General features: G+C 31.5%; 1 protein-coding gene across 2 annotated transcripts in view; it reads left to right on the top strand.

Moving 5' to 3' along the window:
* The window catches only part of LOC106677600 (death-associated protein kinase related), a 259,438-nt gene extending 244,997 nt beyond the window's left edge, over positions 1 to 14,441 (top strand). For both annotated transcript variants that reach the window (XM_067045961.1, XM_067045960.1), the window contains 5 exons: positions 7,238 to 7,450; positions 10,011 to 10,149; positions 10,319 to 10,445; positions 11,839 to 12,067; positions 12,758 to 14,441. In XM_067045961.1, the coding sequence (XP_066902062.1) occupies positions 7,238 to 7,450; positions 10,011 to 10,149; positions 10,319 to 10,445; positions 11,839 to 12,067; positions 12,758 to 12,932 (883 nt within the window). In that variant the 3' untranslated portion in view covers positions 12,933 to 14,441. The remainder of the gene's footprint in view (positions 1 to 7,237; positions 7,451 to 10,010; positions 10,150 to 10,318; positions 10,446 to 11,838; positions 12,068 to 12,757) is intronic.
* The last annotated feature ends 207 nt before the right edge of the window (positions 14,442 to 14,648 follow it).

Raw genomic sequence — 14,648 nt, 5'->3', positions numbered from 1 at the left:
TATATATATAGACGTACCGTACCCAATAAAGCCAGTCCTGTTTAGTCATTCTGAGAATGTTCTTTTATCTACCTTTTTCCTTTTTTTATTAAGTCTCTTCCTGCTGTCATGTAACTTTTACGCACACACACAGGATTGACTCACGGCTAAGGTAATGCAATTAATAATTACCTTGAATCTGGATTCTTGAAGTTAGTAGCACAAGTTTTCTTGTGTGCTGTTTTCTTTGCACTTGATAATATATAATATATTTTTGAGGTTCTAGAGGATCTGTCAATAGTAAAAAAATAACACGAGGCGATGTTTAGAGGGGAAACATTTTTTTCTTTTAAATAATTGTATTAATTAATTATTACACACTACAAAAAATAAAAATTAAGATTAATAATTAGAAACATTATCTACTTTATAACTGTAACAACCACTAGGATTAACTCTTACAAGCTTTGTAGTAGAACTGGATTAGTTTGAAGATGGAAAGGGTAAGAAGTTTTTCCAGCAGGCAGTTTATTGAACCAGTCATTTCTGGTCATTTAATCTATTTATTTATATTTATATATTTATTTTTATTAAAATCAGAATTATAGAGAACAGTTAGAGTATGAAAAAAAACTTTTATCCATTTCACTATTACTCAGTTCAATTAAAAAATTCTTTAAAAAAAATAATAAAATTTTTTTTACGGAAGTTTTTTACATACATACATGCTTGTATTTAAAACAAAAAAGGAGAATTTGAATTAGAATTACGGTTCTATTTCTCTAAAAAAAATCTCTATAACATTAAAATGTAAATTCATCTCAGGGCAAGGAGGAAAGTGTACCTAATCGTTGCTTTATTTACCCGTTTCACGTCAATAACTACCAGTTTGTTTTTGTTTTTTCTACTCGTGCTATGTTAGTAAAAAGAAAATGTATTTCGCTTTCCAACAATTTGGCATTTCGCAGGTCGGGTTCCAAAACAACATAACGAAGGCCGAGTAGTCGCCTAGCTCACGACCCACTAACTTGCCCAAGCCGGGACAGTACCGTTACGTTTTGAAATAGACCACGCCTTTCCTCTTATCGATTTATAATCCTATATCGATCTTATTAGCTAAAAATGTGTTATCTGTTAGGCAATAGATATACAGTTTGTTTCTAGGTTATGTTCTCTGTATGTATGGCTTTGGTAGAAAAAATGATGAAGTCCATTGAAAGAATAATATAAATAAAGAATGCAAAAGTCCTAAGTATACGTTTATGTTAACTTTTATTGTTTCATTTATTACACTTAATTTTTTTTTATTCCAACTTAATTGACCCCAGTTTGAAAAAGTACAAAACCAGTTTCCTATCAAGAATGTCGGTATGGTAATAAAAAAAAAAATAATAAGATTATTAAAATGTTGCTATTAATTGTATATTTATTCTTATTTCAATAGTAAATAATAATAATGTGGACGCCACGACCCCTGGGTCGAAACTTCCTGAATTGTCATGGGATCAGAACTTAAAAAGCACTGATTTTAGACCAACGGTTTTACAAGGAGGTGATTTTGTCAAGATCACGCTCAACCTGATTTTTCCCCAATTTAGTTACCCACTTTATGAGGCTGGGTGGACCCCAGGAGGGCTCTAGAATCCATAGGGTCATCTTATGGATAGTTGATAGCCATAACCATAGGATTCGAATCCAGGTCCTTGGAGATAATTGCATAGTGTCTTACCGCTGTGCCACCGCGCTCTCCAATATTTTATGGTATAAGTGGACAACACATTAGTTTTGAAAACCCTAGATACAGTCCGTTCATTCGGAAGTCTTGAACTAAACAATAAAAACACAACATATAAGAACAGTGTTTACCCTCCCAACCGTCAAAGTACGAAGGCGAATACGTGTGGAAGTTAACGTGACACCAGCTTCACTTTTATTATATGTATTGTCAACTATCACGCCAGATCTAGTGCGATATTACTACCCCGATAATTAATGCTGTCGTGACGGCAACTTTCCCCATGGAAGTAGCTGAGACAGTTGCACCTCTGGCTGAAAACTGTCCAACTGTATAACCGGGACTGACTACTGTTTTTCTGTGACTTTATTATTAAAGGTTAAAAACGTTATATCAGTTCGATGTTGTTTTTTTTTATTGGAAACCTATGTATAGTAAAGTAATGGGGTAGGACACTTGTTATAATAACTTATTATTCAATTGACAAATAATTTTTATTTAAAATATTTTCACCTATTTACATAAATATAACACAAAATATACTATTTAAAATTATGCAACTATTTAGACTTACGGAGTTAAGATTTATTGCTCCGCTAAACTATCGCATTCCTCTCATATTCAATCCTTATAATCCAAAATCCTTCGTAACATCCTCAATGCTCGTTACTTTGTCACAAACAAAATTATCCATTAGGACCTCAATGTTCTATGTTTGGCCTGAACCAGTTATCAATCCTTCCATGATAAACTCCCTAACCTCCCAAACCTACCTGTTTCTAACCTTGCTTCCTCTTGAATTCCTGATAATTCTCCAAGGCGTCGGAAAAGATGGCCTCGAGACCTTCAAATAAAGAAATGTTATTGTAATTCTAGAAATGAGCCGGTTCTCCACAATACTGTAGGATACCATTTTTTTTCTTATCCTATGAACCCTTAACTTTCGGATTATGATTGTATGGGAAGGAAATTGTCGAAATAGTCCAGTAAATATGCCATTTGTGTTGTTACCTGAGGGTTTTCACGACCAGTCTATCATGTCCTTACCCCGATCCTGAGACCAGAGCTAACTTAGCCATGGGTCGGATATCATTAGACTAATAGCCTTCCTATGATTGTTCTTGTCTCTCTTCTCACGATCTCCGGCCTGCCTTCGGGGTAACTATTTCTTTCTGTAGATCATGTGTAATTGTAGTTTCCATCTATCCCTCATTTAAGGATATAATGCCATATATAAAAAAATAAAATCTGTTGGGCACATCAGCCATCTTGCACTAACTACCCTTAAAGAACTTATTGTTCATCATGAAGGATACAAAATTATTTTCATCAAAACATTCAAAAAATTTGATTTCAAGTAAATGTCCAAAGTTTAATATATATTCTGACTACTGCTTAAGATTTAATATTTGCAAATATCCATTATAAAAAAATAATTATTATCATGGCATGTGTTCTTTTTTTTTTAATTGACTGCTATGATAAAGTCTTACGAGGGCAACAAATTTCGGAATAGAATTAGAACAACGAAACCAACTTGGTTCAAATTGGGAATTAAGGACATTTTGCCACCTATAAAAGAACTTCTTTTTTTCTAGAAAGAAAATCTCTTTCTGCAAGACGTTCAGCATTATAATTCCTTATATTGCAGTATAAGCATTAAATCCTCCTTTTTTTTTTTTTTTTTTGCGTCTGTATATTTTTGTTGCGAAATCCAACCGCCGCAATTCGTAAGGTGAAGGCTGCGCATTCAATGTCAACCGCGACCGCCAAGCTTTAGAATAACTCGAAGCGAACTGGCACCGCGGCCACATTCCATCGCCTTTATGATTCATATAATCCCGCCATCCTATTTCTGTCCCTCCATCCACTGCTACATAAATCCCCTTTCTTTTACAGTCCGTCGGCCACTATTTCCAGTCTAATCCCTATCCGTCTGTTAGGCTAATATGGCGGTTTCCTCCCCTGGGTTCATTTCTGGCGTGAGTTAAAATTAACAGATCTTGAATCATTGGGTCCTCCGGGCCGGATCTGATTTTTATATAAGGTATTTAAATAATTTAGTTTATTCAGTTTTCCAATTATTATTTTATTATTAGCCTGAGCTGTTAAAATAGTTAGACTGGGGTAAATTTTAGGAAAATTACTTCTTCTAATATGATAAGTAAGGTTATATCAAATACTTATCAGCTTTTTTAATTTACATCTACCTATGTATGGAATATTTACAATGTTATGGAGAAGTATAAAAGTGTCGTACAAAATTTGGTATTTCAGTTTGTGATGGTATTGAGGTCCCCTGAGTCCAAATAACCAAACGCTAAGCTCAAAAACAAAACTGAAATTGCATATTTCAGAAATTTTACTGCAACTCTTTCGATAAAATTTACCGACCAAACTTTATAAAATCTATCTTTGATTTTTTTTTTTAATCAAAAAGTTATTAAACTCGGTACATCTATATACAATCAAGTTGTATTTAATATCATCCTATTCTAATTGAATTAGTTTAATTGGGCATCTTAAATTCGTAAATATAATTAAACGGAAAAAAGTCTTCCACCAATGTAACTTTATTTTTTTTTTAATTGGAAATAATTAACCATTCAGCATTCTTAATAAGTAATACAAAATGTATAAATATGAACTATGGATGCTTTATAATTAACTAAAGGAGTAAAATGGAGTAATAAAGACAGCGGTTTATACTGGAAAATCGATGACAGCCGAGCGTGTCTGATTTCTCCTGATCGCTATCATACATATTATGATGTTTTATATGGTAGGAACATAATTGATATTCGTTATTTGCACCTTGAGAAACTCTCAAATATGAATTTTTATTTCGGTATTTCTTCAGGTTCATATCGTTATATATTGAATATATAATTGTTAGTAAAAAAAAAGGTTTATTCGTATTAAATAATGCCTCATTTCTTGTATCGATTTATTTTTAAAATATAACGATTTATCAGTTTTTATTAGTACGGCGCCTCATTTCGGCAAAAGTGAGCCGGTAAACAGCTCCGGTATGCTACGTCTTGGCTGAAATCCAATTCGAGCGTCATGCTCTAATGTACATTTCTGATTTATTCTTTCACAAATCTACTGGGAATTGTTCATAAAATTACTTTACACTGAAAACACCAACATAAAGTACAAGAGAATAATATAATGTCATGTATGCATCTCGATTACGTATTGTAATATGTTTTCGGCTCGTTCTTATTTATAAAAGTCGCTTTTTTTGAACGCCGGTGCAGTATTGTGGTTAGAGGCCATAGAGGCGTGGAGTTGATTCTCCGATACTTGAATATAGTGCTATTTAGTAGTAGCTGTTTAGTAAATTTTCACATTATAATAAACAATATTACAATAAGTAAAATACCATATTTTACTACTACTACGTAGCAGATATTCATTCACTATTTAGGCTTGTAAATGTATAAATATACGTAATTGGTGGTGTGTTCACTTTCTCTAACCTAACCTACCTCTACAGCCTCCACATTAAGCGGATTTAATATGTTTCTTTTCTTCATCACTAGTATCTACTATGCCTCCAGATAGGCAACAAAACGTAGAAAGGAGATAACGTACTGCGCACGCCGCCTTTTTCTTTCGCTGTATAGAGCACAGTCTACTTTTGGTATCGTTATTAAAATCCATTGTAATTCAAGTTAGCGATTCTTCAATTTCACAAGAATGGCCTCCTTCCTTTTTCGCAACTGGTGATCAGACCCCCACGCGCCTCATATCCACATCGCCCCGCCCAAGAAAGTATTAATATTCTCCTAATTTACATTCAGATGGATTCTTCAATGGTTTTGCTCTTGTTTAAAACAGAAAAAAAAAAAAAAAAAAACTGTTCAATTTTCATCACAAAAATTAATACTTTATCAAAACTTGATTTATTCCCTTTTACAAATTTCGCTTCATGTCTTTTTAAGTCCACGACCCGCTTTAATGATACTCCATTTATTTAAATAGAATATTATGTAATTATTTTAATAACAGACGGATTACCACGAAGTATTGAGGGAAAGTATAAAACCAACAAGAACGGTAGTAAAATACTCTGACCAAAGTAGCTAATTAAAATTAATTTCTAAGCTTAGATTAAATTATAAAGTAAATTAGCTGATCAGTTATTCAAATATCGAAGCAATGGTGAATATATCAATGACGACGAGTAATAAAAACGAACGGCGTCCTTGATAATGACTTCAGCTGATAAGGTCAAGATCAAGATGGCCCACATTATCATGGCAACAAAATGCATTTAAGCCGGATCCTATACCTTTCCCACTTGCCATTAATCCAAAATGCTTTAGAAACAAAGCAACAAAAGCCTGCATCCAATCTCTGTTTTCATAAGAAAAAGGAACACTACGAATAGAAGAAAATGTTTTGGCAAACTAGGTTTCATAGAAATAAATACTACATCACATATACAAATTAAACTTTCGTACTAGAATTTTTATTAGATATTTCTTAATTAACTACCCAAACCTATAATGCCTTTGTAAATGTACATTTGTGCTGTGTTAAATAAAAATAAACCTCTAAAGTTTATTGAAAAAAAAAATTGAAACAAACCATTTACACTCAATTGATTGAATTTTAAAATACACAGTCTTAAACTTGACTTAATTATTGATTGCGAATGTTGAGGAAATTCTTCAATTAATTAAAACATGGAGAGCACAAATATTTTGTCCGTTTCTACTTCTAAAACAATACTAATTCAACACAAAATTTAAAAAATAAAAATTATGGAATTAATATATAATATAATAAAATAAAATATAATAAAATATAAACCATAATAAAATATCTCTAATGATATAAATTGGAAAAACAGAGTGACAATAATAATCATAAAAAAAAAAAAAATGTTTGCATAACCACAACGTTTGAATGAATGTTATAGAGATACAATCATGGTTGTATCAAATATAATAATAATAATAATATACAATCACCTATCATATCATAAATCATAAGGTAACTAACTTCTAATAAAAAATAAAAAAGAACTAAAGAAAGGGGCAATTAATGTTTAAGTAGGGCCGCCTGTGGTTAAGACACGTCTTACCAATTTGATGTCTATTGGCGGTGTCGGTTCGAATCCGGCCTGGGACGTTGACTTTTTTCATTGAGTGGCGGTCCCACAAATGAAAACTTTTGACCCCCAATCATTGTTAAGCAGTATAGGACTCCAATGGCAGTCTTGGCCGAGAAAAAAAAATGTTTAAATACATACTCACAAGTTTTAAAGGAAAACTCGAAACATCAATTATTAAAAAAAAAAATAATTCGTCGCAATTAATGAATAGTATCAGGCCACTTCCTGGTCTATTTATACCATTTGATGGTTCTGTTTCTTTGATGGAATGAGATCTCTCCAATGTTTAATATTTAATATCACTCATAGATATTGCTGATTAATTGTAAACTATCTTATTTTTAGGTGGAAAGGAATTCTTACTTTTATACTTATTTATATATCCTTTTTTTCAGAGGCAAGTTCGCAGCAGTGAGGAAGCTAGTCCACAAAGTGACTGGAGTCGCCTACGCTGGTAAATTCATCAGGAAGCGACGGCGCTCCATGGACCAGCGGGATGAAATCTTACACGAAGTAGCGGTCCTCAGGCTCTGTGATGACAGCCACAGGATAGTCAGGCTTGTCGAAGTATATGAAACATCTACCGAGATGGCGCTTGTTTTAGAACTGTAAGTGAATATATTAGTTATTGGCATTATTCGATTTAAAAACTATGTGTTAAAGTCCATAGATTCCAGTCACACAAGTATAGGGGACTTTTCCTTTATAAATTCAGTTTTCATTTGGGCTAGTTTATTTATCAATTTATCGTATATATATTATGGTACTATTAATCCCTTTTACGGCTCTCTAGGGCGATACGATTGAGGTATCAAATGAAAGAGAATTTCATGGAGAAGTGACGAATATCAATTTCGATTCTTGCCGGAATTTTAATAAAAATCATTAAAACAATATGAGGGGTTTCAGAACTCTTGTAGAGGTAAGTCGAATTCGGTTTTAAAGATTTCGATGCGTGCATCACTATGCAAGAATGTGGACCTTTTTAAAGCCAAAAAATGAAAATTTTTGAGATTGCACACGAATTAGGTACTGATCAATCCTCATTCTAAGATTAGCTTCCACGGCGCCATGGGATACTTACGCGACGTATCAGCCTATTATTTTTGATCGCTCAAATTATTCAACTAGATAGAGTGAATGTTTTGAACTAAGTTGAGCTCGAGATCCTGAAAATAACTGCTTCAAATTCGTTCAGTCAGTCCGGGTGGACTCATGCACGGGTGTGCATATATAAACATATTTTAAGCTAAACACTTATTTTGTGCTCAAATAAAACAATAATATTCGCAGAATGTTCAGAACAATTTGAGCTCTAAATATTGAAAAAATTCTGCCCGTTTTTGAATTTGTAAAGTTTTTTGAGCGAATATCTAAACAAATTTTTCTTTTTTTTTCATGCCTCAAATTACTCAGTTCCCCGTGTCTCATCGAAAATTCATACCCGACCAAAACATCCGCTCATGTACTGCCTAGCTATGAAGTCTCAACGAGTAAAATTCAAGGTTAATATAAGCTTACAGATAGCTGAATTTTAACTATAAACTGGAATGATATAATTACGTATTACGTAACGTAACTGGTACTTTACCAATTTTGTTTGTTGAATAGACTTTCTTGATAATATTATGTTGTTTGTACAAATGAACATGGTATCCCTTAAAGTTCAAATAAATTAAAGCGAAGAAAGAAACATATCTAATGCCAGAGTTCTCTTAGGGGTTTACTTGTAGCATTTATTCCAATTTCTACATAACCGTTTTGCGCTGGCACCCGTGTGTGAAACTAATTCCTCCACCTCTGACATCATCAGTATGTATGAGGAGTTTTCAATCAAAAGTTGATATATCCACTTCTCAGAAGGAAAAATTCTACAACTAATTTTCACTCTATTAAGTGTTCACAAAAGAACTTGAATTTTTTTTTTTATAAGGTGGGATTTAATCAATATATATTTTTTTAATTCATGACGAAAATATGGTCCTAGGTCCTGTTATTACAGTAATAATAAATACAAATAAGTGAGACTTCTTTTATTTGTGTCGATGCTTCAGCCTAAAAGCCTAAATCAAGGCCGAAAATAAAAAACATGATAATAAGCATAAAATAGTGAAAAACAAATACCCTGTATGACAAGAAATTAAAAAATAACAAATGATAATAAAAAACATAAAATATGACATTTCAAAGGTAAGAATTGGTGCAAAAAAGATAATAAGCATTGAAAGTATCAGAAAAAGAAAACAAAATTAAGTCAAGAATTACTATATTTACTTAGTGCAGCTCTTTTATGTTATTTTTATTATATTTTCAATGTTAGAATGTCACACATATCTTCCTCATATTGGATCTATGGCCAGTAATCTACATATCATTTTTTAATATATGGTTTATTGTAATGGCTTGTTTGATAATTTTTTATACCAATGGTTTTGTTGTCTTGAAATGAATATAATTGGGTCTTGAATATATAATACAATAATAATTTATTGTAGAAAGATATCCAAAATCCTATTTTTTTTATCTTTTTTTTTTTATTAATTCAAATCCATGAAGATAGAAAAAAAATATATGAAAATTTAAAGAACTTTGTCATAGAATATATTTTAATTTTTAGAATTTCCAAGTATTTAAATTGTAATGAGACAGTTTTTCTTGGTGTTCATATCCTTTCTAAAATCAATGATCAATCAAATTTAAAGTTTATCAATCCCAACCGGCTGCATAAAATTAGTTAAAGACCCTTATTATTTCAATTATTAGTACATTCTGAATATTCAGCTTAATGAAGTTTTACAATTTTGATTTATTATTATTTATACAAAACGATACCAATAACAGAAATTTTAGATTATTTTATAAACTTTATACCATATTCCCTACATTTGTACTCACAAACATATTGTTGAAATATTTTATAGATTTGAAGTTGGTTAAAAAAATACTTTGAGCTGAAGTCCGTTAGATATATATCAGAATAAAAAAATTAATAAAAAAATGTTTTTATCATCAAAATTTAGTATGTGGAATTCCCAAGTTCACTACTGTTATTCTACAATTAATTATTAAAGTCAGTCATAAATGGATTATATTGATGTGAATTGAAATTAAGTATGTTTTGCTTATTCTATAATGTTGACTCATGTGACTTTATTAATTTGTTAACAGAGCTGCAGGTGGTGAACTGCAAAGAGTAGTGGATGTACAGGATGGCCTAGAAGAGATGGAAGCTGTAACGGTGATGAGGCAGGTACTCGAGGCCCTAGTCTTCCTTCACGATCACAACATAGCCCACTTAGACCTTAAGGTAAACGTTTTGATCAGTTTAATGCCAACATGAACAAAAATATTCTTATTTAGATTCAACTATAGTAATAAAATTGAATTACTACCCCTATTTGATACTTAAATAATATTATGTTTTGTAAAGGATTTACTGGTCCATAATTGAGCATCCATTTAAATTTCTGTTTCAGCCTCAAAACATGCTCCTTACCCGAGACTATCCTGACACAGATATAATTTTGTGTGATTTTGGGATATCTCGTGTAATTCAAGATGGAATTGAAGTTAGGGAAATCCTCGGGACACCAGATTATGTCGGTAAGTTCGTAAATTAAATTTAAAGTCGTTTGGTACTGTAAACATTGTTTCTAATGTAGCATTTAAGTTCTACTATTTGCCAGACTGTCTGGTGTTTGTTATTTGTGATTCTGATATACAGTCGACTAACTCAATAATTTAAAACCTAAGGGACTTTTTTAAAAAAGTCAGAAATTTTTTTTTGAGTGAGTGATCTATCTAGCATTGTCAAATGAATTTGCATGATGGTGAGCTATTAGCAGAAATCATCTTTTCTATACATCAGCCCTGAGGATATATTTTCGTTAGACTTTTCCTAACTCAATGTGATTGGAGTAATTTTTCCTTATTCCCATCTTAATTGGCCAACAGTTCAACATCGGTAATATTTTTATTACCACTTCAAATAAATAAATATATATTTATATCCTCACACACAAGGAGGATGAGAACTATTAGAATTTACATCCTCACTGAGGAGCATTTTCCTTGGTTGGTGAGTGAGGAGGACTTCCCATGGTTCAAGGATTTCTTTTACCTATGGGAGGCAGCAGATGGTCCAGTTCACTTTAACCTTGGAGATCAAAGAAGAAGACAACTAGTGGAATATGGACACTCCACTCTGCCAGGGATATAAGAAGTGATTTATTTATTAATGATGAATATTAAATTTTGTAATTCTTTAGTTGCAGTAATTTGTTGTTACACAGCCACGCGTGATATCCCTCTACTGTAAATACCTGTATTGTCCAAAAGGAAGTGTTGGATGGAAATAAATAATAAAAAAAAAAATTAAAAGTTCAGAATCACATAAGGCATCATGTAAACTGATATAATGAACGAAGTCCTCTGTATGAGTATCTGTAATGAGTCTAGTGAATTAAATGATTTTCACAGTTTTGATGGCTTCTTTGTATTTCCTGTTTGTTTAACAAAGCCATTCTTTATCAAGCTGTTATGAAGATGAGCTCATTTCAATTTGACAAATTCAAAAAACACAGTTTGAAAGCATACTCAAATATCGCATTCTGTATATAAACAAATGACAGGTCCATGGATGAGGGAGGCTTATAATTTTTGAAAGTGGAGGAGGGAGCCTTGAATTCAAATTATCTATAGTCTATTGCATTTACAATTTCTATGTGAAAGTCATAATCCAAATATAATTTTGGATTTATTTTTATATAAAGCTTCTTTATCAGTTTTTATTAAGTAATAATAAATCAATTTATTTATTATTAATCAATTGAACTTGTTTTGTTTTTCTTTTATTTTATTTATTAATTTATTTGCATTTATTACAAAGATGAATATCATTTTATAAATCTAATGCTACATGATATTAATGAAAGCTTTCTTTTTAATGTTGATTCAAATGTTAAAGGTTTAAAATAATTATTAATTTTGATTGCAGCCCCCGAGGTGTTGTCGTACGAGCCGATATCCCTATCAACAGACATTTGGTCAGTGGGTGTACTGGCCTACGTCCTTTTAACTGGCTATTCTCCTTTTGCTGGATCTAACAAACAAGAAACATTCTGCAACATATCCCAATGCGCGCTCACATTCCCAGATGAGCTGTTTTCTGGAGTATCTTCGTCAGCTATTCACTTCATCCAGTCAACGCTTGTTGTTGACCCAAGGTAATAATTCTTTGAGGCTTAGTTTCTTATAATACAATTTTTCCTGGCCAACTATATTATTGATAAACGGTCTGTAAGAGTAAACCCTTTTAGTTGAATAAAACTTCTCCTTCATCCTGAAATGAAAATTTTGTTAGTATTAACATGAATTTTATGATTATAGAATCAGCTTGGTTGTGTTTGCTCAAAAAAACTAACCCAATCTGATTTCTGCTAGACTTTTAGGTACTATATCACTCACAGGCTCTTTTAAATGACAGTTTCTTTTACCCTAAGGGTGTTCTTTTTATAAATTAGAATATTTTTGGAAAGCATGGTGGAATAAAATTTAATTTACACTTATACATTTTTTGTTAAATTAAAATTTATAAATTATCTTATTTCTCCATCAGCTTTCATGGAAGTTGGCAATAAATATTTTTGACCCTAGCAATGAGTTATTACTCCATGCAATAAAGCAATTAATAAATTTCACTTGTTTTTTATCACTCCTTCCAATTTTGCTAAATATAAAATTTTAGTCCTGTGGTACCTTTTTGTTATGCCTTCCTTGCATATTAATCTTCCATAGCCTGGTTACAAAAGTTTATCTGTTAATTTATTTTTGTCATTCATTCAGTTTAATTTAATTTCTATTATTATTTTTAAATTTTGATCACAACAATACTTAGCAAATTCTTCTGATTATAGATGCAGATTGACCGCCCTGGAATGCCTCTCTCACCCTTGGATGAGCGGAGCTACCATCAGAGAAGTGCCTTTCACAATTACAGAGTGCTTGCCATGCTGCTCTAAATGTGGCCCCGCATGCCAGCATCAGCCCTCCGTCGCTGTCACTCCAGATAACAGGGCCATGATATGTTGAACTGTTCTTCAGTCGGAATAGCTAAAGCTCATAGGGATATTTAATCATTAGTGTTACAATTGTTTATAAGAAATGGTTAAAACCAAATAGCGAATGGGGAAAAAAAAAAATCATTATATAGATCCAATTAACATTGGTTCTTATGTTTCTCTTTATCTAATGGTGATGCATGCATCAGTCTGTTTTAATTTATAAAATGTGATTTTTGGACCATGAATATATTTTTATAATTTTAATAATTTAGTATTTTTCCAGTTTCAGATTGTCATTTATTTTTCTTTTACTTCTGTAAGGAAGTGAAAGAAAAGTGTAAAAACATGTATATTCTCTTATTAAAGCTATATCAGAAACAAAGTCGAATTAATGTAATTCATAAAATCATTAATAATGAATTATTCTTTAATTCTTTTTAATTTATGGTCCCACATTATATCATTTAATCTTGAAACTGGATTCCAGGATTACTTTGTGGTTTTTTCTTTTACTCTAAGTGATTTAGTTAGTAGAAGCGCCTTTTTATGGACAGACCATTCGCAAAGTTGCTAGGCTTAACCAGCATGTTTGTTTATTTAAAAGTACTAATCAGATTTATTGTGATATGTTTTACCATCTCAGGTTGTAGATTTTCTTCTAAACGTTTTTCATTTTAGGTAAAACAGTAACTAGATTTTAATGAGATTCCTTCAAAACATTGTGCTCTAGCTATATTTTTAGCAGCTGGGCAATATAAAGGCAGAGTTTAATTGTTGATAAAACTAAAGTAGTTGTAGTTTACCTAGCCCTGGTTCACACCTATTTCTTTCATGCCTTATTACGATTATGGTGAAAGAAATGTTTTATTTTATGCGCTGGTTATGTTTCATTTTGATTTAAAAAATAAAAAATGAGGATTAAAAATAATAAAATCCATGTATATTTGTAAAAACTGTTTTGTCACTATTGTTGTTTTCATTCCTTCGTATCGGAAATGATGTTCCCTGTGTACGTTTCTGATAAAATTTGTTTATACCACTTTTAGTTTTTAGTTTTATTAGTTGTAAGATATAATGTATACATATTTAATTGTATTGTTGATGTAATCGTTATATGTATATTTATAAATAATGTTTTAAAGGAAATCATATTTTTAGTATCTTTGTATGTATCTTGGAAAGTACCATAAGTGCATGGTTATGAAATTAAGGCTGCAGTGTTTAAAGAGTTCGTCCATTATGTCTGAAGTGCACTTATTTATTGTGATGTAAAGAAAAAACTATGTTTGTTATATTATCTAAATGTTTATTCTTTAAATATTAACAGGTACTAAATGATTGTACAGATTTCCGCTAAATAAATTTAATGATTGTAAAATATGTGCCTCGGATCACATTGTAATTGTAGCTGGTAAATGTAAGATATTCTTATACGTATAGGCTTATGATACCTTTATTATCATAATCTTCTATGCCACTACCAAAAGTTAAGCACGTTATTAAGTATTTGTGTATAATAAACTGTTTTTTGTCACAATATATGCGTATTTATTTACTCATTCCTAATTGAATATTGAAGGGTCCTATGTATTTTTACTTCCACTTACCTATGGTATATACAGTAAATAAGTATGGCAATCATGTAAAATTTCAAGTTTGAGTTTGCAGCGGGAATACATGTTTTGAGGTTCCCTAAGTCGAAATAACCAAGTCTCGCAAAATGGTCTGTGAACTGCCTAGCTCA

This window comes from Halyomorpha halys, unplaced genomic scaffold (assembly GCF_000696795.3).
Source record: "Halyomorpha halys isolate HHAL.00 unplaced genomic scaffold, Hhal_1.1 Scaffold104.1, whole genome shotgun sequence".
In the NCBI taxonomy this organism is placed as follows: domain Eukaryota; kingdom Metazoa; phylum Arthropoda; class Insecta; order Hemiptera; family Pentatomidae; genus Halyomorpha; species Halyomorpha halys.
This window is presented reverse-complemented; position numbering and strand designations above follow the sequence as displayed.